The 25,480-nt window shown below is 37.1% G+C and overlaps 1 protein-coding gene across 3 annotated transcripts in view; it reads right to left on the reverse strand.

Annotated features, from left to right (window-relative positions):
- Positions 1-25,480, reverse strand: part of HMGCLL1 (3-hydroxy-3-methylglutaryl-CoA lyase like 1) — a 192,363-nt gene that overhangs the window by 10,761 nt on the left and 156,122 nt on the right. Inside the window, exon 8 of one of the 3 annotated variants that reach the window (XM_040473799.1) lies at positions 14,180-14,412. The exons of the other annotated variants lie outside the window; for them this stretch is intronic. Coding sequence (XP_040329733.1) covers positions 14,368-14,412 — 45 coding nt within the window. The 3' untranslated portion in view covers positions 14,180-14,367. Of the gene's footprint in view, positions 1-14,179; positions 14,413-25,480 lie in introns of those variants that run through there. 3 annotated transcript variants of the gene reach the window in all.

Consider the following 25,480-nt stretch of genomic DNA (forward strand, 5'->3'; position numbering starts at 1 on the left):
TTCTCCAGTAACCTGTAGAAAAGGACAGAAAAATGTCCTTTGAAGTAGAGTGAGGAGAGGATGGACACAGGTACAGAGTTGTGTTAAAGCAACACAGACCTCGACGTTTTCAGGAAAATAAATGATCAGTAATCTACCTCTTTAAATTGTTTAGTAGTTACCTTATGGTTTACAATAGAAATGTTTAATAAGTACCTTCAAATATCCATGCCACATATAATGAAAGACCTTAAGACAGTAGATTGTCCATTCCATCCAACCACCCTTTGTGCTGTAGTTTCCTCACCTTTACTTTTATAGTCCCCTAATACATTTACATGCCCATAACATGTTGCTATTCTTTTTGCTTTAGGCAGTTATCTTTTTTTTTTTTTAATTTTTTTTTTCAACGTTTATTTATTTATTTTTGGGACAGAGAGAGACAGAGCATGAACGGGGGAGGGGCAGAGAGAGAGGGAGACACAGAATCGGAAACAGGCTCCAGGCTCTGAGCCATCAGCCCAGAGCCTGACGCGGGGCTCGAACTCACGGACCGCGAGATCGTGACCTGGCTGAAGTCGGCCGCTTAACCGACTGCGCCACCCAGGCGCCCCTAGGCAGTTATCTTTTAGAGCAATTAAAATAAGGAAAAGAATTCACTTTGATTTACTCCACTTTGAGTTCTCCGAAAAAACTTGACAAGAACATCAGAGATTCAGATCACAGTATTCAGTTAATACTTTTTGGAGGTGGATGAAGGAAGATGAGTTACTGAAAGAGACAAGGAGTTCAGGAGGAGGTCCAATGTCACAAGCCAGAGTGGGAAAATTTTCTCTAAATACTTAAACCACAGTAATGAAGGCTTCACAGAAGGAGAAGGCTTTCTATTTAAGGAAAATAAGAGCCTAGAAAAACTACTGGATATGAAACTGACAAATTTTGAAATGGATTGTTGCAGCATAGACAGGACAGGGAGAGCTAGCAATTACTTGAAAAACAAATGGAGAGCATACAGCCTAGTACTTAAAAAAACAGTTTAGGGAGACCTGTATTTGAACCTGTTCTGTCACTTGTTAACTGCATGATGTTGATAATTTTACTTCTCTGTCCCACCAACTGTAAAATGAATATAATAGTACTAAATGATGGCTTGTTTACTATTTTGTGAGATCTTCCATGGGAAGTGCTTACCACATAGTTTGGCACATAACACTCTGCAAATGTTGGCTTTAACAAGGATAGGTCAAGAATATAGAGACAGAGGGCATGTGGTCTTAAAACTAGGGCATAATTGGGGGTATGTGAATGGAGAGATAAGGGGAATATCTGAGACCTATAACTTGGAAGCCTTAAGGGACAAATTAAATGAAGTAAAGAATGATACCAGGGGCGCCTAAATGGCTCAGTGGGTTGAGTGTCTGACTTAGGCTTAGGTCATGATCTCACAGTTGGTGGGTTTGAGCCCAGTGTTGGGCTCTGCACTGGGATCCTGTCTCCCACCCCCAACCCCACCCCCATCTCTCTCTGTCCCTCTGCCACTTGCACTCTCTCTCAAAATAAATAAATAAACTTTAAAAAAAAAGAATGATGCCATACATAGAAGAGAAAATTCACAGAGCAAAACCCTTAGGGGATGTGGATGAATTTGGGATTAAGGCAGAAACATGGAGTTGAGCTAGAAATTAGTGGAGAAAACTGTCCTTTGAAGTAGAGTGAGGAGAGGATGGACAGAGGTACAGAGATGTATTAAAGCAACATGGACCCTGAAGTTTTCAGGAAAACAAATGATCAATAATCTCAGAAACACAGTGACTGAGTTTATCTGCTGAGATTTCAGAAACAAGTTATGTCCTTTCTGGCTCCCTGATACTAGCTTCTCTTAGACCCAGCCCTACCCTGCTCTTCCCACACTCTTTGATATGTGCACAAATAGGTAGATGGATAATGGGGAGGAAGAAAAGTGGACAGATCAATAAATAACACTGGAAACAATAAAAATTGTACCTATACATTTTTCATAAGACTCTGTAAACTATTTTTCATAAGGATCTATAATTCAAGAGTTTTACAACAATACAATTTAGTCTATTTCCCTTGTGATTAATTGATTTAAAGGGAACTAAGCACCTGAGTTCTTTGTGGGGTTACCAAAAGTCACAGAGGTCATTAGTTCTTGAGGTGGATCTGGATTCTAGAGGTGGATCTTGTCTCTGGAATTTCACTAGTAGGAGGTAAATAAATTCTAGTTCCAAATGAATGTTAGTGGGAAGACTATCTAATGGTATAAATATGCAACTAAATATTAAGTTTTAAAAAAGCTAAAATAATGAAAGCACAGTGATGCTGACAAGAATTAAGTGTCAATGTAATCAATACTCATAAACCAAGAAGGGGATTTATGACATTGGGATAATAGGAGGACCAAATTTGGGGGGCAGTGGAGAGTCAAAACAGCAAGATATATATATTAACTGTATGAGAACAAGAACGTTCCTCTGTCTCACTTCATCATAGGCTCAGTATATGGCATCACTCTTAGAACATAACAAGTTATTACTCAAATATTTTTGAAAGAATTGGACAAGTAATGTATCTAAAACAATACATGCAATACCAAGACCCGGTGTAAGTATAACTACACATGATAATAAATGAACTTGATACAATTCGATTGGAAACACAGAACTACATAAGGAGGACGCTAAAATAAATGAAATGGTTCAGTGGTTCACTACCTATGTTGTTTGTTCCCTAAACCTCCTTTTCTTAGAACCGTCTTCTCATAAAGATGGGTTCCTGGAACCTGTTTGTGTGTTCAGTGACTCCTTATTCAGTGCAGTTGACGGACCTCAATTGAATCAATCACAGTCTCCTCTCCCAGAACTCATAACGGACACAAAGATAGAATTCACCTTTCTAAAAGGTCAGATGTACAGCATATGAACTATGGAGAAACAACTTTTTATATGAGCAATGGAAAAGCAGAGAAATTCAGTCTGCAGTAAGAGGGAACAGGAAGCATCACTGAATCAGAAATGTCACCTGAATTTCAGACAGCTTCTCAGTCTTTCTGAGGTCCAGTTTCACTTCCTCTTTACCTTTGTTTTTGAAATAACTTTTAATCAGAGCTATGTCAAGTGTCTTCAACCATATAATATTCCTAGGAAGTAGGTACTATCATCATTTTATAAATGAGAAAACTGAGTCACAGAATATTTAATATGACCATGCATAGTGTTACATATTTGATAAGTGATTAAGCTGAGATGCAGGATTAGGTGAAAAAGTCTCCAAATGTCTGCTCTTGTGTGTGTACTTCTTTAGGAGGTTTTCATGAGACATCCCTGTATCCTCATAACAAAGGGTCCTTTTTGCTTAAGGTAGTTTGAGTTGGCTACTGTGGCTTGGAAACAAAGAGTAGTAACTAACACATCATTAAGTTAATGACCTGGCAGAGAAGATACTCATAAAAACAAAGAACTATAATACAAAGTATAGTGTGGTAGTTATTATGAGAATTATAAACAGAGCTATTCAGAAACACCAGTGAGACAGTTTCTATATTTTGTAAGGGAGCAAGGAAGGAGGGGCAGGGTGAAAAGGTTGATGAATAGTTTGGCTCAGCTTTGGGCCTTGAAGGATGTTGACAAGTGGGGGATGGTGAGGGAAAATATATTCTACAGAGAAAGAACAGCTTGAGAAAAGGCACATATGATGAACAGGCCAAGGATGTACTGAGAATATTTTAATGAGTCCTGTACTGTAGGGGCTGTTGAGGTGTGGAAGGAGTGCGGTTCCAGATCATGATAGGCCCTGAATGCCTTTCTCTGGGGTATGAGCTTTATTTCCTACAAAATAAAGAACTACTTAAGGTCCATGAATAATCATGGCATCATAAGCATTTGTTTCACTCAAAGTTTGTTATCAGGGGAGCAATAATGGAGATGGATAGAGGTTAAGAAATATGTAAGCAGAAGTACTTGTTAGAAAAATTAGGGTAATGCATGAAGCCAATGGTGATGAGTATTTAAAATGAAGCTTTTGTCATTGACAAAAGCAGACTTCTAGCTTAACAGCTAATAGAAGGATGATCCATTAGCTGGAATGGGATACAGAATCAACTCCAGTAAAAAGTAGAAAATCATTATAGATATTTAAAACAAAACTGGATATTTAACATGTCATTTCTTAAAGCATTCAAGCTTGTTCAAAACTAGCATTAATTCTTCTTAATCTTTAATTGTATACCTATTTATTCTTGCTCACTTATATCTGGGGTGATGAATGGCTTTGGTAATGTTCAAATTAATGGTTAAGCATTCTTATAACCCAAAGAATTGACCTCTCTTGGGCAGTGAAACAATCAAAAAAGATATGGCATCGTGCTTCCTGGCTTGAAGATTTCTCCTCTCTGTTGAGTACTAGGGGTGTAGTTGGGGTAATGGGTGATAGAAATTTCAGACAGGTTAAGGGAAACCCTAGAATGCATGAGAGTGGTCCTGCTTATAAAGGTGTATTCTGGGAGTGCATAAGACCCAAAAGCTCCCATCCAACTGGCTAGAATGCCAGCTCAGCAAAGGTGAAGTGAGGAGCCTGGCAAGTGGGACCCAAGGTAGCCTCAAGGACAATAGAGCACTCAAACTGGCCACAGAAAGCATACAACAGTTTTGTATATCCCTCACCAGAGGCAAGAGAGCACAAGCAAATGTGAGAGAACTAGGATAATGATCAGGAAGGAGCCAAGTATGAGCCAACATCTATACACCATGATTACCTATCACAAGGGGCAAGGCTGAACAGGATGTTGAGATGGATCAGAGGAGATGAGTGAGGACTGAGAATGCCATAAAACCAGGTAACCCCTGACTAATGGTGGATGAGTACTCAAACTCCCTTCAAGTAGACAAGCTCATAGGAACAAAAGGCAAAGAAGGGCAGGGGAAACTTGAGGCACTGAGTTTTAAATGGAAATGATTCAGCTGATTTGACTTCAGCCATTTATTAGGAGACATTTGGAGCATTTAAACTTGAGGGATTATTAAACTGAACATTGTCACTTGTTTACATAGAAAGTTTAAAACATTTCACAATGTTATATCACTGTATGATTACCACTCACATCCTTATTGTTCATTTCAAATAGTTCAAGTTCATTCTGATTCCCAAATGACTTACCAAAAAACTTGCTTACTCTAGAGACACAATTGATCAGAATATCTCACAAGATATTTATGGTTATAATGGTGTTAAGTTTTCTAAGCAGTGAGTATAACTTGAAAAGAGAAAGCTGAATATACATTAAATCAAAATGGATTTTCCTCCAGTTGAAGCCAATTATTCAGAGAAGGTAGGAAAACAAAAGTATACACTTAAATATATAGCAGGTGAAGTGGGTTTGGAGCAAACCAACATATCTGGAAAACATGATAGGATCAATGGTTGAGGCAATTGTGAGCATTTTGGATAAGGCTCAGAGGTAGATAATAGTTGTAGTTACATAGTTCAAGATCATTATGTGGTCAAGAAAGTAGACATATTTTGTATGACTCCCCAGGAAAATGGACAGAAGTAGATTTTGCTTGATTATGAGAGAGAACTCGGTAGCCATTTAAGGCTGCCCCAAATTAAATGGTTAACACTCAAAATAATTATCTCCGTGCCACTGAAACTATTAAAAGACGGTCTAAAGATTGTAGAAAGAATCCCTTCTCCAGTGAGTGAAGCTACTGGCTTTGAGGCTCTCTAGGATTTTATCCAATCCTAAGGCTTTCTATAAATGCATATTTAACTTAGCTTGCTCAATACCATCTAATTTTGTCATAAAGTTATAAACATAGATCACATTAAAATATTAAGTGTTTCTGCTATTGTGATTTGAGGTAACACATTCCTGTGGTAGGTCCATTCCTTGGCATCTGTACATGACAGGCAAATTCTAAGCAAAGACACAGTGACTTCTTGGGATGGTAACATTCAATTATCTTCTAGATGGCATACAACTGTGTGTCCAGTGCTAATAGCCAAGAAAAAAAGACTTTTAACACACAGTTTAAGAAAAAAACTTGAAGAGTCTCCAAAGGTGTCAAAACCATACATATTTGGTGTATATGGCAAGCCTGCCAAATACCACTACAGTTACAAAAGCTTAGGATTTGTTTTAACTTTAATACTTACAAGCACCTAAGATTCAATGCCGTCCTTAGTTAAGAGTTAAAATAGAGAAGCAGATAGGAATTTTTAGATATGAGTCCAAGTACTATTCCCTCTCTTGGCTAGATAACATTCAGAGAAAAAGAAATCACTTATGAAATAAGTAGGAAAATACAACATTAACCATGGGAAAATGGATTTATATGGCCAAATATCCTGTTTGGGTGAGAATAAAGTTAGACTCCTCAACTTTTACAACAGAACGAGAAACCTTCCACCTGCATCTCTGATTCCAAAGTGTGTAGCCCAGTGATACTCAAGTGTCTGCTTGTCTGCCCCTTTTTGGTTCCTGGTTTTGTTTTATTTTGTTTTTTATTTTGAGAGAGTGAGCGAGAACATTCACATTGGCAGGGGAGTGGAGGGGGGAGAGAGTGAGAGAGAGAAAGAATGAGAGAATGAGAATCCCAAGCAGGCTCCATGCTGTCAGCACAGAGCCTGATGTGGGGCTTGACCTCATGAACCATGAGATCATGACCTGAGCCGAAATCAGGAGTCAGAGGCTCAACCAACTGAGCCACCCAGGCACCCCACCCTTTTTGGTTCCTTAACACAGTGGACTGAGCTGTGTAGCCTGCATTCCCCCAACTTCCATGTCAGCTAGATTCCAACTGGTTCAGCCAACAGAAGGCTCTGATGGAGGAAGAAGCTAGAACATTTCCCCCTCTGTTTCAGGTGGTATTTTTAGCACAGCCTGTTTCCTCATTGTCTCTAAATGTTGACCATGGACAGGCCCATCATGGTTCCACGTCCGTCCTGGTGACTCTGGATGGTGGGCTCCTATAACAATGTCTTCTTTGTCCAGCCTCATGGCCTCACCGATGTTGCTGCTAATCTCAGGAGTGCCACTTTAAAAGTGAGAGCACCAGGGTGCAAGATATAAGGAGATATCCACTCTCAGGGTGGAGCAAATACAGTTAACACCTGAAAATGAGTGTACCCTGGGCACTGGGTTACCCTGCCCTAACCCAGATCTCACTCATCTTTGGTTGCTTTGATGCCTAATGTTTAGTTTTATGGTTCTCCTTTCACCTGTACACAATTTCCTGGATTCAGTTGCTTATATGGCTCCTGCTTTCTGGCTGGACCCTGAGAGACTCAAGCATCCTTTTCATAGAGTTCAATCTGAATTTGTTTCCACCTAGCTGTTGTCAAAGGCAGATTGAGAAAATATTAAAGGAAGACCTTTTAAGAAATATACAGTCCTCCCTCTTCTAAGTATTTGAATTCTAGTCTTAAATGAATTTAGTTTATCAGAAAGATCTATACCAGGATCTCATCAGCTCAGACTCCTGCAGAGATAGCTTCCCTGAATCCTATTTTAAGGTTATTTTCTTTCATTTACTGATAGTTCTTATAAAACATAAAAAATAAGTCTCGTGATGGACAATTTTCCCCCACATATATCTTAAAACCTCCTGATGAATATCCCATTCATTAATTTTACTATATTGTATCCTGTATTAATCAGGATGATCAGGTTGAATTACTTAAGGGAATAAAAATGGGGGAAATGTGTTGGTTCACTTAAGTGGACTGCGGAGAGTTCCCCTAATCTTGGGAAAGACTGGACCCTTTCTGTTTCTTTCTCTCTGTCTCTTTCCCTACTCCCTCCCTTTCTCTTCACCCACCCCCCATCATTTATTTTCTGTGTTGGCTTTATTTTTTTTTCATATATTCTATACCAAAGGTCACAGAATTTTATGTAAGAAAAGTGAGCACTTTTTCATGAGCTCCAACCAGGAAACTACTGGGAAAGGGATATTCATTGAGCCCCCTTGAATCATATGTCCATTTCTAACTAGTTATTGAAGCAAAGTGCACTAGAGTACAAAGATTTCTTGTAGGATGGTCATGAGTGTACCATTTCCTATACTTAGGAGGGGTGGTGTGTGTGTGTGTGTGTGTGTGTGTGTGTGTGTGTGTGTGTGTGTGAGGATGGGGAAGGTGCTGTAATTTCTCTGCCCTCACAAGAAGTACATGGTCAGCCTGGTAAGGAAATGGTTTCTTAGAAGAAGGAAGGCGTTGGGGCGCCTGGGTGGCACAGTCGGTTAAGCGTACGACTTCAGCCAGGTCACGATCTCGTGGTCCGTGAGTTCGAGCCCCGTGTCAGGCTCTGGGCTGACGGCTCAGAGCCTGGAGCCTGTTTCCGATTCTGTGTCTCCCTCTCTCTCTGCCCCTCCCCCGTTCATGCTCTGTCTCTCTCTGTCCCAAAAATAAATAAACGTTGAAAAAAAAATAAAAAAAAAAAAAAGAAGAAGGAAGGTGTTATTTTCACAGATCAAACAAGAATTCTTCAGTAAATTGCTTTTGTGGAAGCCACTCATTATATTCCATTTAAGTGTCAATACCATAACAAGATTTGTGTAACTCTTTAGGTCTTTGTTTTTAGAAAACTTGCAACATCATTTAATGCTCAGTAGTGCAAGTTTTCATCATGTCATTTAACAAATATTTATTGAGTTCCTACATTGTTCTGGGTGTCAGCTCTAGAGTAGTGGAAAATAACATGTACATAACATGTACAAATATATGCTTTCATGGAGCCATCTTTCTGATGGAGGATAAAACACTTAACATGGTTAAACCACAAGATAAGAATGATGCAGGAAACAATTTACAGGGGAGAGATGCCAATGTACACCATTATTCTTCTACGGAACACTGCTTGAGAAAGGAGTATTTGAGCTGAGACCTGGGTGAAATAGGAAAATGAACTAAAGAACTTATATGAAATAATTGCCTATAAGGCAAAATGAACAAAGAACAAAAGCCTTGAAAAGGGATGATGCTCTGTGTGTTCAGAGCAGTGAGCAGACCACAATGACAGAGTAGTAGGAAACAGGGAGACAGTGTTAGAAAATAACACCAGACAGTTACCAGGGCCAGATATTGTAGACAAGTACATTTTAATAAGGTGTGTATCATTAGGATAGCAGATGGGAGTATCAGCATTTTTTCAATGATAGGAATAGAATGGAAAACATCTTGGGGCATTATACTTTTTTTCCATATCACAAAACATTTTACTGTATGATAGGTCATGATGTTTTGGATTAATCAACTACAGTGGACTAGGGAGAATGTTACTGGCCAAAGCTGATGAAGCTATTAACAAATTAATTAAAGACATGTTTGTTTTTCCTGTCAAATAAAACATGTTTACTTGAATAAAAGTCTCCTGTAATTGACTACAGGCTATGTAGTTTCTTACTTGGACGATACAATATGAATTTCATAAATATCCATTAGTTGAAATAGTTCTGATTTCACAAGGAGACCTCTTCGATCAAAATTACTATGAAATGATAGCTCTTATGAACATATTCAGCATTGTCAATCAACCAATACTTACCAAATACACCCTTACAAAGGCTCAGCATACCAGTATATTTAAGATACAGTTCTTGATAGAAAAAAAAAAAAACACCTTATAACCTAGTAGAGAAGGTATGATGTACATATGAATACACAGAAGGACGACTGTGAGAAGTACTAATTCAAGTCAATTAGGAAAATATAAGAGTTCAAGGAGGAAGGAAATTATTTCAGGCCACGTTAATCAGGGCAGGTTGCATGGAGGAAATGACATCTGAATCTGGCCCTGAAGAGTAGGATGATTTTACAGAGTATGGCACTTGGGAGTAGTCCTTCAAAAAGAACTGAAAACACCAATGACTGAACTTGTTAATAACAGTTTCCTGTTTATTGATATTTAACATGAGCTCGATTCTTCCCACGATGTAGCCCAATTTTGTAGAAGTATCCAAAATATTATTTACTATGAAAACATTTATTAAGTGGTTTCTATGTACAACTCACTAAATGGGACAAAAATAAAGGTTATATGCAATATTATAAGTCTAGATGCTTAATGGAATGGGTTCTTAAACGATTGTGATACGTACATACACATACTTTTTAAATTTCAGTCAAATGCTATGTTATTGAATATGTTTAAGATAGCTTATCTATAAATACAGGAGATATACATATCCATATATAGCTATCAGTGTGTGTGTGTGTGTGTGTATTTCAACCATATTACATAATTACTATTTAATTTAGAACCTCAGAATCTTCTTTACAGCTAATGTCCATGAGATATCTGTAAATACTATTCCATTTCTTAATAGAATTACATCCGTTCTTTCTCAGTATTTCAGGCCAGTGCCTAATCTTGTATCAATTACTCACATCATCTCACATGTCCAGAAGGAACTTATATCAAAGTTTGTAAGCCATCTAACAAATGCATGAATGCTTCTCTAAAGTATAGCTGTATTTGAAATTTTACAGAGGAGGAACACTTCCAGGCATCTTATCTCACTAAGGATAAAAGAAATCCAAAACTTTACACAAAATAAAGTACATCATATAGTTGTCTATGGAAAATGTGCTAGTTATTTATTGCGATATATGTAAAACTAAAAATATCATGTCAAGTTGGTAGTTAACTCAAAACTGAACCAGTTACGTGAACAAATAACTCATTTTTTCTTAACTGAAGATGAATGACAATTGAGAGTCATAGCACTGAGGTTTAATTTTACCAAGTTTTTGTCCCTTTCACCAACCACATATTTATAAACATCATTTGCTACCAGACAAGGTTTGGGGGAACACAATAGACAGGGGCTTTGGCTTTGCTTGCAGTTCTTCAGTTACTAGATATTTGACTTTGGAAGAGTTACTTTACTTCTTTGGGTCTCACTTTCCATATTTGAAAAGTGAGTTGGTAAAATAGTTCCCTCTTGAGGTCTTACTTTTAGAGTATATAAAAATATTCTCTAAAAAAAGAGGAAGGATAGAGTTCATGGTTACTTTCCTAATTATAAAGGAAATGAGAGATGCTTAAGAGCTCCCTATAAAGTTTTAATAAAATGGCAATCAAGGTGCTAATATTATACCTGCCAAATATCATACATTTATAGCAGAGGTTTGTACATGGTAGGCAGACAGTCTATATGTGTTAGGTGATTGGGTGAGCATATTTTGTGCTTCTAATATATTATTCTGATAAAATATGTTACAGTTAAAATGTATATTTAACATTAAGGGAATAACATGTTTATTGCACTATAAATCATCATGCTTCTCAATATATAAAAAAAAAACTCTTCTTCTAAGTCACAGTTCCAAATGTTTTACAAGTCATAGATTCCTTAAGGAATCTGAGGAATCTGAAGAAAATATTATAACCTTTTCCTAGAAAAACTAAAAAAAGACACACATTCAAAACTGAATATACTGATCCGATCCATGGGCTGAACACTTTTCTAAAATAAATATATTGAACTCACTTGTCACTTTCATCCAAGGGAGGAAAAATACTCCATTGTTACTAGTGAGCTGTATAGCCCATGTATCTGCACATTTTTGTGTGTCAGTGTTTTTTAACCCAGAAATGTCTGAAATTTGGTATGAAGATAGGTTTTAATATCAACGTTTCTTATTACTAAAACACTAGCAACATTTAAACATTTATCTGACCAAGTAACATTAAGTAGGAAATCTCTATGAGACATAAAATATAAGATGTAATATCTGCTCATGAGAAACAACTTAATGTGTTTTATTAAGACTTTTGCCCTTAGGGTGCTGCTACAGGACTTGGAACCAAAATCATTTAACTCTGTGCCCTGAATATGGAGGAAAAGAAAAAGAAACACAAAAATCTAATTTGTAAAATTATTCTGTTGTGCTTTGTTGGCAAGCAGTATAAACATCCTAAAGAATAATGATCTGTTGTATTTTTTAGTCATCTAGACATTCTTTAAGGTAGTAAAGATTTTTTTTTTTATTTTGAGAGTAAATTGTTTTTTGGAGGGTCAAAAAAAAAAGAAACATGTGGAACACATTCCTTGGCTTTCCAAAATCTCCAACTGTGAGTGACACATGTACAGTATTTTAAAATTTGCAAAAAAGAAAAGAAACAAGAAAGGAAAATCATATTATAATTCTCCAAATAATGCTGTGTCTACCAAACAGCACTGGTTTTGCAAAGGTTTAGCTTGTGTTTCAATGCCTCATAATCAGTAAGGTAGTGGGAAGGACTAAAACCAAATAGGCAAAGATTTGCTAAATTTGAAACACCCTTTGAGTAGAATACTTGGCACATAGTAAGAACAAGAATATAACTAATTTCTTCCTTCATGTTACTTCAACTAGTAAATTTACTTAATGAAAATTGATGTATTTTGGTATTTCCCTTAAAACCATCCTTTGAATAAGATAAGAGAAACCAACCATCACTTCATCAGAATTTCAAAAAACCATCAAATTAGACCATCATTTTGCAAATCAGTATTTTATATTTTATTTTTTTTTTTTAATTTTTTTTTCAACGTTTATTCATCTTTGGGACAGAGAGAGACAGAGCATGAACGGGGGAGGGTCAGAGAGAGAGGGAGACACAGAATCGGAAACAGGCTCCAGGCTCTGAGCCATCAGCCCAGAGCCCGACGCGGGGCTCGAACTCACGGACCGCGAGATCGTGACCTGGCCGAAGTCGGACGCCCAACCGACTGCGCCACCCAGGCGCCCCAGTATTTTATATTTTAAATGTACTTGGACTCTGAACTTAAACTGAAGAAGTACTCAAGACAGTCAATAATGCCACTGTGGCAGCTGCAAAACTACCCTAAATACATGAATAATGAAGTCATCCTATTTATAACTTAGAGACATTAAATAGTAGCAAAACTTAATAAGAATATAAATGGCTGTGGGGAGCCTGGATGGCTCAGTTGGTTAAGTGTCTGACTCTTGATTTCAGCTCAGGTCGTGATCTCAGGGTTCGTGAGACTGAGGCTCATGTTGGGCTCTGTGCTGACAACATGGAGCCTGCTTGGAATTCTCTCTCTCCCTCTCCCTCTGCCCCTCCCCCACTCCCCACTCCTCTTTTTTCTCTTTTTCTCTCAAAAACAAACATTAAATATATATATGTGTGTGTGTGTGTGTGTGTGTGTGTATACATATATATGTGTGTGTGTGCATATATATGGCTCTTTACTAATAGGGTATAAGAGGGGCACCTGGGCAGCTCAGTCTTAAGTGTCTGACTTCAGCTCAGGTCATGCATGATCTCATGGTTCATGAGTTTAAGCCCGGCATTGGGCTCTGTGCTGACAGCTCAGAGCCTGGAGACTCCTTCGGATTCTGTGTCTCTGTCTTTTTTTGTCTCTTCCCCATTCACACTCTGCATCTCTCTCTCTCAAAAATAAACATTAAAAAAAAAACTACAAGGGTAGAAAGTTTGTATGATTCATTGTGATCCATATGAATGACAAATACATCAAATCAAGACATTCAGTCCCATCAGATATGCAATATACGCATGTGATTATGGGGCCTTTGGGGCATAACTAATACAAATCTCTGCCATAATTAGAGTCAATACTTTAGAAATTTTAAAAAAGATATAATAGGTAGGGTGTTTTGTTTCTCTGTGCTTACTTTTCTAAGAGAATTACTTCCTTTCTCAAAAGAGGCAATCTGCTCTCTTGGGACCTTGCCTTCCTCAAAACCTTCACCTTTATATATTGGAACTGTATACAAAGTCCTTTCTATTCTTCCTGTGCTAAACATGTATGCTCTCCTCTTAAACTTTGTTTTGTTCTCTTCTTCATTTATACGGCATCCTAGCTTTCTCCTCTCTGCCCACTCTCCCCCCATGACTTCCAAAACTCTCCTCTCTCCGCACAATCTGCCTTCATCCTCTTCAAGCTGGAATAACAACTATATGATTTTAATTTCATCTAGAGATTTAAGTTTAAAAATGTAATCCATAGTATGCCAATATAGAATCTTATAAATTCTTTTGATCAGTTTAGATCAATTTAAAGTAGAGCATGCAAATGATCAATGAAAATGCTAGTCTTCTTTAGCTGTACTTGGATAAACTACTGTAAAATGGTCTAAGGATTATTTTGAATATCACCTAAGACCAAAACTGATTATGCAAAGTTCCTTTATTATAAGCATGCCTCAGATGCTTAGATCTCATCTTGCTGCTATATATTTCATCTGGTAGACTTCTCAGAAGTAACGTGCAAAATGGGTACACCTAACATGACTATCACAATTAAAACATGGCTCGTGAAGGAAAATTGTGCATGGATGGTACATAGAGTCTCTTCCCACATGGAACAATACATGTTGTCAAAAGTCACAAAGAGATTATGTTTGGGTTGGGTTGGGGTGTTGAGTCCATACAGTCTTTATCTGAGAAAAGAGATAAAGATATGTGGGGAAAAATGGCCTTTGCAATGTAAACAATTCTGTAACTCTTTTAAAGCAAATGAAAAGAAATGTTATAATTCCTAATTTAAATTACTTACTGTTAGGCCTTTGTTTTCATTGTTTCATTGTTTCTCTTTAATAGTTAGAGGGGTGTCTGGGTGGCTTAGTCAGTTGAGAGCCACTGACTTTGGCCCAGGTCATGATCTCACAGTTCACAAATTCAAACCCCGCATCGGGCTCTGTGCTGACAGCTCAGAGCCGGGAGCCTGCTTCAGATTCTGTACTTCTCTCTTTCACTCTCTCTGCTCCTTCCCAGCTCATTCTCTCTCTCTCTCTCTCTCTCTCTCTCAAAAATAAATGAAAACATTAAAAATTTTAAAAAAAGAACTATTAAAAATTTCTAGAAAAGTTACACTAGAACATAGAACTTTCCAAAGTGCTCCTATGAGACAATAAAATATATTTTGATACAGGCATTTCAAAATATAATAATAGATACAAATTTTGGTCTAAAACTGTAGGTCAACTGCAGATTTTCTAATATCTCAAAGTATCTACTTCTGTTACCTAAATGTAGTAACCCCCTGGCACTTCTCCAGATGGAATCATCGCTGAAAGAAAGGGAGCTTTGTCTTTTGTTCTGTTTCTGATTGAGCTGTTCATCTTTCTACTCCACATACTCTTGTGTTCCTGACAGAACACATGGGACATGCTTTCAGTATAAAATATTTCCAATCTCTTTTGAACGCCTTGAGTCTCACCTTTAGGGCCATACTGTGTATGTACAGGCTCATTAAAAAAAAAAAAAATGAGTATCCAAAACATGGGAATCAGGAACCACATAAAACTTTTTAGATAAAATGTCTCATTTTATTTTTATTGTAGCTTGTTTTATTCCTTAATTTTTATTTACTTTAAATATTGGTAATGAGACTCTTATATAGTCACCTAGGATTAAAATTTCTGTCAAGATACACATTTCTAGAAACAATGACCGTGAACAATATTAATACTAAATTCCAAGAGAAATTAATTCTCTTAATTGTTAATATGTGATAGCAACTGAAAAAAAGTCTGTATCATTACAGTTTCATGAGGATGATTTGCTGATTTAAAAAAAAAATTGAGATTATATAGGAAAAAATATTAGACTCCTAGCTGCAGAAATCAAATTTTAAAAAGACAAAGTAAGAGATGTAAAAGTCTTATTCTGCGGCCATAACAGTGATAATGTGACGTAGTGATTTAATGTTTTAAGAAAGCCCTCTACTGTCAGGCCTCTATATACCCACCTGGATATACATCTATAGGGTATTTTTAATAGATATAAGCTAAAACAAAGTTCTCCAAATATAAATAATATGGCAGTAGCTGAACCTGACATTTGGTTCTGTGACTCAAATTCATTCAGATTAATAACCTAGTGAGGATTAAAGATAAAGTTTCCTCTGTGTGGATTACCATAGGTAAAACCAACACCCTCTCCTACTTTGTAGCCTTTTAGAATTAATTGTTGATCATTGTCTCAAGCATACTGATCCTATCTAAGCTCCAGATAAAATCAGTCCTGAAGGCTTCTGTGTCATAAAGAAGTCTTTCCTGACTGGAATTTGATAAGGCAATTTCTCCTATCTTGTTCTAAAACTTTTCTTGTTTACTCTGCCTTTTGTTTTGTTTTGTTTTTCTTATTACATTAGCTTTATTGAAAGATAATTGACACGTAACATTATGTAAGTTTAAGGTATACAACGTGCCAATTTCATACATTTACGTATTGCAAAATTATTACCACCATAGCATCACCTAATACCTCTATCCAGTCAATTACCATTTCTTTTTTGGGGTGACAATATTTAAGATCTACTCAATTAACAACTTTCAAGTATATAATATAGTATTATCGGCTATGGTCACCATACTGTACATTAGATGCCCAGAACTTGTTAATCTTACAACTAGAAGTTAATCTTACAACTAGAAGTTAATCTTACAACCTCCCCATTTCCTCCACCTGCCAGTGTCTGGTAACCATTGTTCTACTCAGTTTCTCTGAGTACAGCTTTTTTAGCATTCACATATAAGTGCTATCATACAGAATTTGTCTTTCTCTGACTAACCTAACTAACGTACTATGATGCCCTCAAGGTGCATCTAAGTTGTCAAAATTGTCTTTCCCATCACTGAGTGTGTGTTCTACACCACATCTTCATCCATCAAAGGACACTGAGGTTGTTCCGTATCCTGGCTATTGTAAATAATGCTGTAATGAGCATGAGGTATAGGTAGGTCTTTTTTTTTTTTTTAATCTTTTATCAGAAAAAAAATACTGCATAGGCCTTAATACCTGAACATCAAGTGTATTCATGAACAGTGAGTATCTTCTCGTAAACAGTTTTAGGTATGAGACCCAGATGGTACCCCTTAGGGTAAGAGTTTTAGCCCCTACCCCAATAAGCCCCATCCCCTCACAGCTCAACTCTGCAGTACACATTGGGGTGCAAACTAAAGGTAGCTCCCAGGGATATTTTTTCTTCAGGTGTCAAAGATCCCCAAGTGATCTCAACATCCACCCCTTCCTGTTTTTACATTCGCTTGTCTGCAAGATAGCTGCTTAGCACAGGTCAGTAGTGAAGCTCTAATCAAAAATACATAATATACAAAAACAAAGAAGAAACATATTTGGCCCCTTAAGACCACCTCGATGACCTCCCCATCTCTCCAGGGCCACTCCTAGGAGCATAGATGTCTTGGAGAGGCCAATGCCACCCACCTGCTCTCCTGGATCTGTCACACCGCTGTCGTCTTAATTGTCTGTAACAATAAAAATAAGCATGTACAACATACACATCCACCCAGAAGTCTGGTTGGCCCCTAAGCCTTCGTTTCATGTTACAGTACTGGGGAGCATGTGCCCCCTAATGGTAGCCACCTGAACATTGCAGTAAGCTTCCTAGGAAACACAGTGGTTCCCCCCCCCCCCCCCCCACACTCATTGTCCTTCCCTCAGGTGGCTGTTGTCCGTTTTCTAACACACAGGCATCAATTCTTCAGGTCCTGTCTGTCCATGTCCACCCCAAAAGTTCAATTATGTGTGCCATGGGGGTAAGGTCTGTCCCCAGAACCATGTTCAACTCTCCTCAATGAGCAGCCGTTGGGAGCTGTACAGATTTTTCTTGAGGATTCAGAAGCCCATGCCCAGGGTCTGGGACTGGCTGAAGCCAGAGATGAAGGGAGAGTTGGCAGAGCTGAATAGCCCCCGGATCTTAGGCCAGAGGCATTAGTCCACATGCAGCACGAGGGTCAGCTGGAAGGTGGGTACCAGGATGGGGTTGAGGGCCATCTGACCAATGCTGTGGCAGCTCTTCCCCTATTTCACGCAGACATCCAGCAGTGCTCCTCACCAATCACCGGGCTTGTTTTAGGCCATGCGCAGTAGTTCCTTGCCCACCTGGCTCACCAGATGGCTGGACATTGATGACAGCCATTTTAACAGGTATGAGGTAATATCTCATGGTTTTGATTTGCATTTCCCCAAAGATTAGTGATGTTGAGCACCTCTCTCTTTGTATCTGCTGGCCATCTGTGTGGCTTCTTTGGAGAAATACGTGTTCAGTTCTTTTGCCCACGTTTATTTGGGTTGTTTGCTGTTGAGTTGCATGAGTTCTTCATGTATTTTTCTTATCAATCCTTTATCAGATATGTGACTTGAAGATATTTTCTCCTATTCCATAGGTTGCCTTTTTATTTTCCTGATTGTTTCTTTTGGTGTGCAGAAGCTTTTAAGTTTGATGAAGTCCCAAATAGTCTTATAGTTTATTTTCTGTTTTTGTAGCTTGTGCTTTTGATGTCATATCCAGAAAAATGCTTCCATGACCAATGTAAAGGAGTTTTTCCCTGTTTTCCTCTAGCAGTTTTAGGGTTTCAGGTCTTCTAAAGTTTCATCCATTTCAAGTTAATTTTTGTCAGGGGTGTACGATAGGAGTCCAATTTCATTCTTCTGCGTGTGGTTATCCAGTTCCCAACACCATTTGTTGAAGAGACCATCCTTTCCCCATTGAGTATTCTTGGCTCCCTTGCAAATATTAGTTGAACACATATGTGAGAATTTATTTCTGTGCTATGAATTCTGTTCCATTGGTCTATGTGTCTATTTTTATGCCAGAAACATACTGTTTAGCTTTGTAGTATAGCTGTATAGTAGAATTTGAAATCAGGCAGCATGATGCCTCCAGCTTTGTTCTTGCTTCTCGAAACTGCTTTGGCTATTTGGGACCTTTTCAGGTTTTTTTTTTTTCCTGTGAAAAATGCCACTGGAACTTTGATAGGGGTTACATCAAATCTGTAGACGGATTCAGTATGCACAATGTGGACATCATAACCATATTAATTCTTTTTTTAATTTAAAGATTTTTTACTGTTTATTTACTTTTATATTAAATATAATTTGTTGTCAAATTGGCTTCCATACAACACCCAGTGCTCAACCCAACAGGTGCCCTCCTCAATGCCCATCACCCACTTTACCCATTAATTCTTAAAATCCACGAATACAAGATATCTTTCCATTTGTTGAGTTTGTTCAATTTTGTTTATCAAAGTTTTAGAGTCAGAGTAGAGATCTATTACTGTAGAGATCAATACTCCATTATTGAATTTATTCTCAAGTATTTTATTGTTTTTGTTCGTATGAATGGGTTTATTTTCTTTATTTTCTGGATGTTTTGTTGTTAGTGTACAGAAACACAATTGTTATCTTTTGATTTTGTATACTGCAACTTTATTGAATTTAATAATTCTAGTCATGTTTTTATGGAGTCTAGGATTTTCTGTATATAAGACAATAGCATCTGTAAACAAAGACAGTTTTCCTCCTTTCTTTATTTCTTATTTGATTGCTCTGGCTAGGACATCTAGAATTATGTTGAATAGGAGTGGTAAGGGGGCACTCCTGTCTTGTTCCTAATCTTAGAGGAAAAACTTTCAACTTTTCATCTTTGAGCATGATGTTGTTCGGGTATGTCATAAATGACATTTATAGATTTTGTTTTTAAGTTTCATGAACAAAGCTGTTAGAATCATTTCAAAGAATATAAACTTAATAAATCAATATTGGGATACTTGTCATCTTTAAGACAGTGAATTCTCTCCCCCATGAACATTATATATCTAGCTGTTTATTCTGATTTCTTTGCATTTCTTGAATATCATTTTTAATTTGTGCAGGTTTTCATCAAAAGTTCAGTATATATTTGTTTTGAACACATATCTGGTTTCTTCTAGTATTCTATAGATTTTTTTTTAATTTCTAACATGAATATTTTATTTACTCTGTTATATCTTGATTGATAATTACTCTGTGTAGGAACACTACTATTTTGAATATTTTTTAGCCTGAAACTTTGCTGAATACTGTTAATACTATATATATTCTCATTCCCACAGCCACACAACGGTTACTACATATGATAGGACTGTCTACATGAAATTCCAAGAGAATATATATTCCATCACTATAAATAACCATTTGAAAATACATATGATTTTTTAAGTCCTAATTACTTTTTATTTCTTATTGTATTGGCTAAAATCTATACAGTGCTAAAACAGCAATAGACATATTAGAAACAGGATCAATCAAAAAATAATCATTTAGTATAATATTCATTGTAAGGTTTTGGTAGATAATATTCATGAACTCCATCTAGGAAGGTATCCATCTACTCTTAGTTTAAAGAGGGTTTATCACGAGCAAGTATTTATCAATTTTTGTCTTCATTTCTTAAGAAATTGTTTTCTAATCTATATATGTTATATATGTTATGTTTACTTTCCTGTTATTGAAATAATCTTTCATTCATTTCTGGTATAAATGTTGGTGTCTTAGTTTGGGCTGTTACAATACTATCAACCATGTGGCTCATAAAACAACCATTTGTTTCTCACAATTTTGGAGGCTGGGATATCCAAAATAAAGGTGCCAACAGATCTGATGTCTGGTGAGGTATCTCTTGCTGATTTTCAAATGGCTGTCTTCATTTTGTATTTTTACATGACCAAGGCAGAAACCACCTCATTTCTTCTCCTAAGAGCCTAGTCTTTTTCATGAGAATTCTACTCTTGTGACCTAAGTACTTACCAAAAGTTCCTATCTTCTAAAAATATAACATGGACTTTATGATTTCAACATATGACTTGGCTGGGAGTGGGACACAAACATTGAGTTCATAAAAATTGGTCATGTTCTATTTATTCTTACTGCTTAATTTTGTAACAGTTTAAAATCTGTGGTGTTAAAAGTCTTCATGAGATTTTTTTCTTATTTTGTATTGGCATCTATACCCATGTATGTTTTCAGGTTGGTCTGGCTCCAAAACACTGCACTTAATCTCTATGGTGCACTATCATGAGTAATGGAAGTTGTTAAATAGCAAAAATTCAACAGAGTAAACCTTAAAGATCCAATTTGCTTTATTAACTGATTAATGATTCAGGCAGCATCCCATCTAGCAAGTAGATGGGAGCCCCAAAGAGTTACAGGGGGAAAGAAAGTTTTTAAAGGTAGAGAGGGAGCAGAAAAAATGAAATATTAGTAGCAAAGATTCCACTGTTTTGGGCAAGGTCAGCCTCCTAAGGAGAATAGAAGGGGTCTATCAGTAAATTTGCCATGTTGACTGGTTAAAGGTTTTATTCCTCGGGGGTTGAAACTGCAGTTAAGTTAGGAATTAAATCTTGATTTACTGACTTGGGGCTTTAAACTAAGTGATGGCATTTTGGGCCTGTGGTTTCCTTTTAACAGACTATAAGATTCTTAAGGGCAGAATCTATTTGTAGACCCTCTGAGGCTCAGTATTGAGCCCCAGAACCCTACTCCGTAAACCTCTGTGGTTAGTGGGCCAGACATTTGAGCAAAATTATGCCAGATGAGCCAAATTATTTTCACTAATCACGAGGCAGTATCACCAGCCAAGCAGGAAGAAAACATAGTTTTGTAGGAAGCTGATAAGGGATGAACCTTTAGAATAGTGGTAGCTGAAAGGAATGAAGTGCCAAGTCAAGAACAAGAGCTTTGTCAGTAAGTGCCTCAATAAATAAGGGGTGAGATTTCACTTTGTGAGCTAATATGACAACCTGAAATGATTCCTGTCCTTTAACTTGTCTCTTTCCACTGCCTCTTCCACAGTTCAGGCACAAAGCCTCCTCTCCCTTTTTCTCTCTTTCTTGCCTTCCTAATTTAGCCAATCATGAGGTCCTATTAATATTAGCTCCTAAATAAATTTCCAATAACCCCCTTCTCCTACTCTGCATTTTATATGCCCTAGACACAAACCCATCAATATCTCTTGCTTGATTCAGTAAAAGAGACTATCACCTGATCTGCTTGGTCCTATGTTCCTGGAATCAACCCTTTACAGATCTGCCAGAAAATTTTTTCTAAAGTACAAACTTAAAGTTCAAATATAATTTCCTTGTTTAAAATACTTTGTGGCTCTCCATCACCTACTGGATGAAATCCAAGATTGTTACCATTGCTAGGGAGGCCCTTCATGTTTTGGCAGCAGGATATGTTGTACTGCCCCATCTTTTATCATAGTCTTACATTATGTTTACATGACCATTTTCTTTGTTACCGTTATCTTGAAGTTCATATTTCAACAACTTAAAACTTCTGGTAGATTCCTTCACAATATCTGTAACTTCCTTGTTCTTACCACAATATCTTTTCTGCCTGGAAATTTGCCTATATATGAACTAACTATTCCTCATCTGAAATATTACTTATTCTAAGAAACTATGTTTTTGGAATAAAATTAAGACTTCAACTAATAAAGATATCATTTTAAGGAGTTCTTAGACACATGTGAATACATTTATTTTATGGATTTCCATGCCTGCAGTTTAAACTGTACAGCCTATATTCAATATAGAATATATTTCCTCTTTGTATTTTTTTCATAGTTTCTTTGCAAATGTTTCAACAAGAGTCATATCAGATTTCTTTTGTATAGGCATCTATAATTAAGTTGTCATGTTACCTGAATGGATATTCCCTAATTCCTGTTCCACCTTAGATCTAACACCAATTAAAATTGAATTAAATAATCCAACCAGAGCTCACTTAAGGAAAATTAGCAGACCTAAACAAACAAACAAACAAAAAACAAAAATCAGCGTGTGAATTGTTCACTGATTCACAGACTTGCCAAGTATCCTCACTGAATACAGGTGTTTTGTTCTTTTTGTACCCTTAGGTACTATAGTATCAGGTAGTCCTGTTTTCCACAAAGAAATCAAGAAAAAAATTCCTTTTTATATAAGAGATAGAGAGTTTCTATTGAAACTGTATATGTTTAGCAATATTTAGTCACTTTGAAGATAGGTATCAAACACTAAGTAATATTAAGTGGTAAACCCTGTGTTCGATGCTGTGACTATGACACACACAGTCTTTCTCCTAATAAGTGGAACACTGACATGTAAATCAGCTGTGGATAATGCTGCAATAAACATGGGGGTGCAGATATCTCTTCAATACCCTGTTTTCAGTTCCTTTGTATATGTACCCAAAAGTAGGATTACTGGATCATATGTTAGTTCTATTTTCAATTTTTTGAAGTACCTCCATACTATTTTCCACAGAGGCTAAACCAATTTACATTTCCACCAACAGTGCAGATTTCTATTTGTTCCACATCCTCACCAGCATTTATTATCTCTTGTTTTTTTGATGGTAGCCATTCTAATAGGTGTGAGGTTATATCTCATTGTGGTTTGACTTGCATTTTCCTGATAATAATGACATTGAACACTCATTATGCATAATAGTTAATATATAAACACCTGAATGTCCATGAACAGATTAATGCATAAACAAAATACGGAATAAATATGCAATGAAATATTCTTCAACTATGAGAAAGAAATCTCTCATTGCCAACAACATGGATGGACCTTGAGGTCATTATGCTAAGTGAAATAAGTCAAACAGAGAGGGGCACATGGGTGGCTCAGTCAATTGAGCGTCTGACTTCAGATCAGGTCATGATCTCACAGCTTATGAGTTCGAGCCCCGCGTCGGGCTCTGTGCTTCGGATTCTGTGTCTCCCTGTCTCTCTGACCCTCCCCTGTTCATGCTCTCTCTCTCTCTGTCTCAACAATAAATAAATGTTAAAAATTTAAAAAAAAAATAAACATTAAAAAAAAATTTAAAAAAAAGTCAAACAGAGAAAGACAAATACTGCATGGTATCACTTGTATGTATAATCTTAAAGAAAAAAAAAGAATATGGGGCTCCTGGGTGGCTCAGTTAGTGGAGCATCCGACTTCAACTCAGGTCATGATCTCACAGTTTGTGGGTTCGAGCCCAGCATCGGGCTCTGTGCCGACAGCTTGCTCAGAGCCTGGAGCCTGCTTCGGATTCTGTGTCTTCTTCTCTCTCTGCCCCTCCCCCACTCGAGCACTATCTCAATATGTCTCTCAAAAAAATGTAAAAGAATTTTAAAAAATTAAGAAAAGAATAGAAAGTGGTTAACAGAGATAGGGTGGGAGTGAGGGAAATAGGGAGAAGTTGGAAAAAGAGTGCCAACTTCTAGCTATGAGTGAGTTCTGAGGATCTGATGTTAAACATGGTAACTATAGTTGATAATATTCTATTGTATAATGAAAATGTGTTATGGGCACCTGGGTGGCTCAGTCAGTTAAGCATCCAACTACTGACTTTTTCCTCCGTTCATCATCTCACAGTTCATGCATTTGAGCTTCAAATTGGGCTCCACTCTGACAGCATGGAGCCTGCTTGGGATTCTCTTACTGCCCTTTCTGCACTCATGCTCTCTCTCTCACAATAAATAAATAAACTTTAAAAAAAATGTGCTAAGACAGTAGAACTTACGTTCACACACACACACACACACACACACACACACACACACACAGTAATGTGAAGTGGTGGATGTGTGTGGGGAATCCTTTCACAATGTATGCATATATCAAAACACAATGATGTACACTTTAAACATATATATTTTTGTTATTTATATCTCAAATTTAAATTAAAAATAAATAAGCAGTGGAAATACTGTGTGGACAGCAGAACTGGGGATATGCCACGTGTGTGGTACAGGAACATAGTCCAGAAACACCTGTTAATGAAGTCTGTGTAAATTGAGACTTAGGAAGCAAATAGAGATTGTCCAGAGAAGGAGGCAGAAGCAATACCGTAAAGACCAGCCTGCCTATGTGAGGCCTCCAGCCCAGGGGATTTGAGTGAGGGGGAGCATGACAAGCAGTAAGGTTGTGGTGGCAGGCCTAGGGCAGCCTAACAAGGGGTTGGAGATCTATTTTGAGAACTTAAGGCTACAGTGGAGTCACTAAAGACTTGAAGAAGAATGTGAGATCTTAGGTCTAATAATATACTTCATAAGGTAGCAATAGATTCAAGTTGAATGATTTTGAAATTATTGGAAAATTAATGATCTAATATCCTCTCACAAATACACAATTAAGTTCGATAGCAACCAATTTCACCACTTAGTAAAGTACAATATCTTTTCATTGCAGTATAATTAACGTACAATGTTATGTTAGTTTCAGATGTATAACCTACTGATTCAACAACTCTGTACACTACTCAGTGCTCACCACAATAAGTACAGTCACCCTCTATCACCACACATTATTAAAACATTATTGACTATATTCCCTATATTGTACTTTTCATCTCCATGACTTACTAACTTTGTAACTAGAAGTCTGTACTTCTTAATCTCCTTTATCTCTTTTATCCATCCTCCCACTCCCCTCACCTCTGGTAACCACCAGTTCTCTGTATTTCAGAGACTGTTTTTTTTCGGTTACTTTGTATTTTTAGGTTTCACTTGTAAGTGAGATCATGATTATTTGTCTTTCTCTGACTTACTTCACTTGGCATAATACCCTACAGGTCTCATCCATGTTTTTGCAAATGGAAAGATTCCATTCTTCCTTATGGCTGAGTAATATTCCTCTGTGTGTGTGTGTGTGTGTGTGTGTGTGTGTGTGTGTGTGTGTGTGT

Source organism: Herpailurus yagouaroundi, unplaced genomic scaffold (assembly GCF_014898765.1).
Source record: "Herpailurus yagouaroundi ecotype Mexico unplaced genomic scaffold, PumYag 139, whole genome shotgun sequence".
Lineage (NCBI taxonomy): Eukaryota > Metazoa > Chordata > Mammalia > Carnivora > Felidae > Herpailurus > Herpailurus yagouaroundi.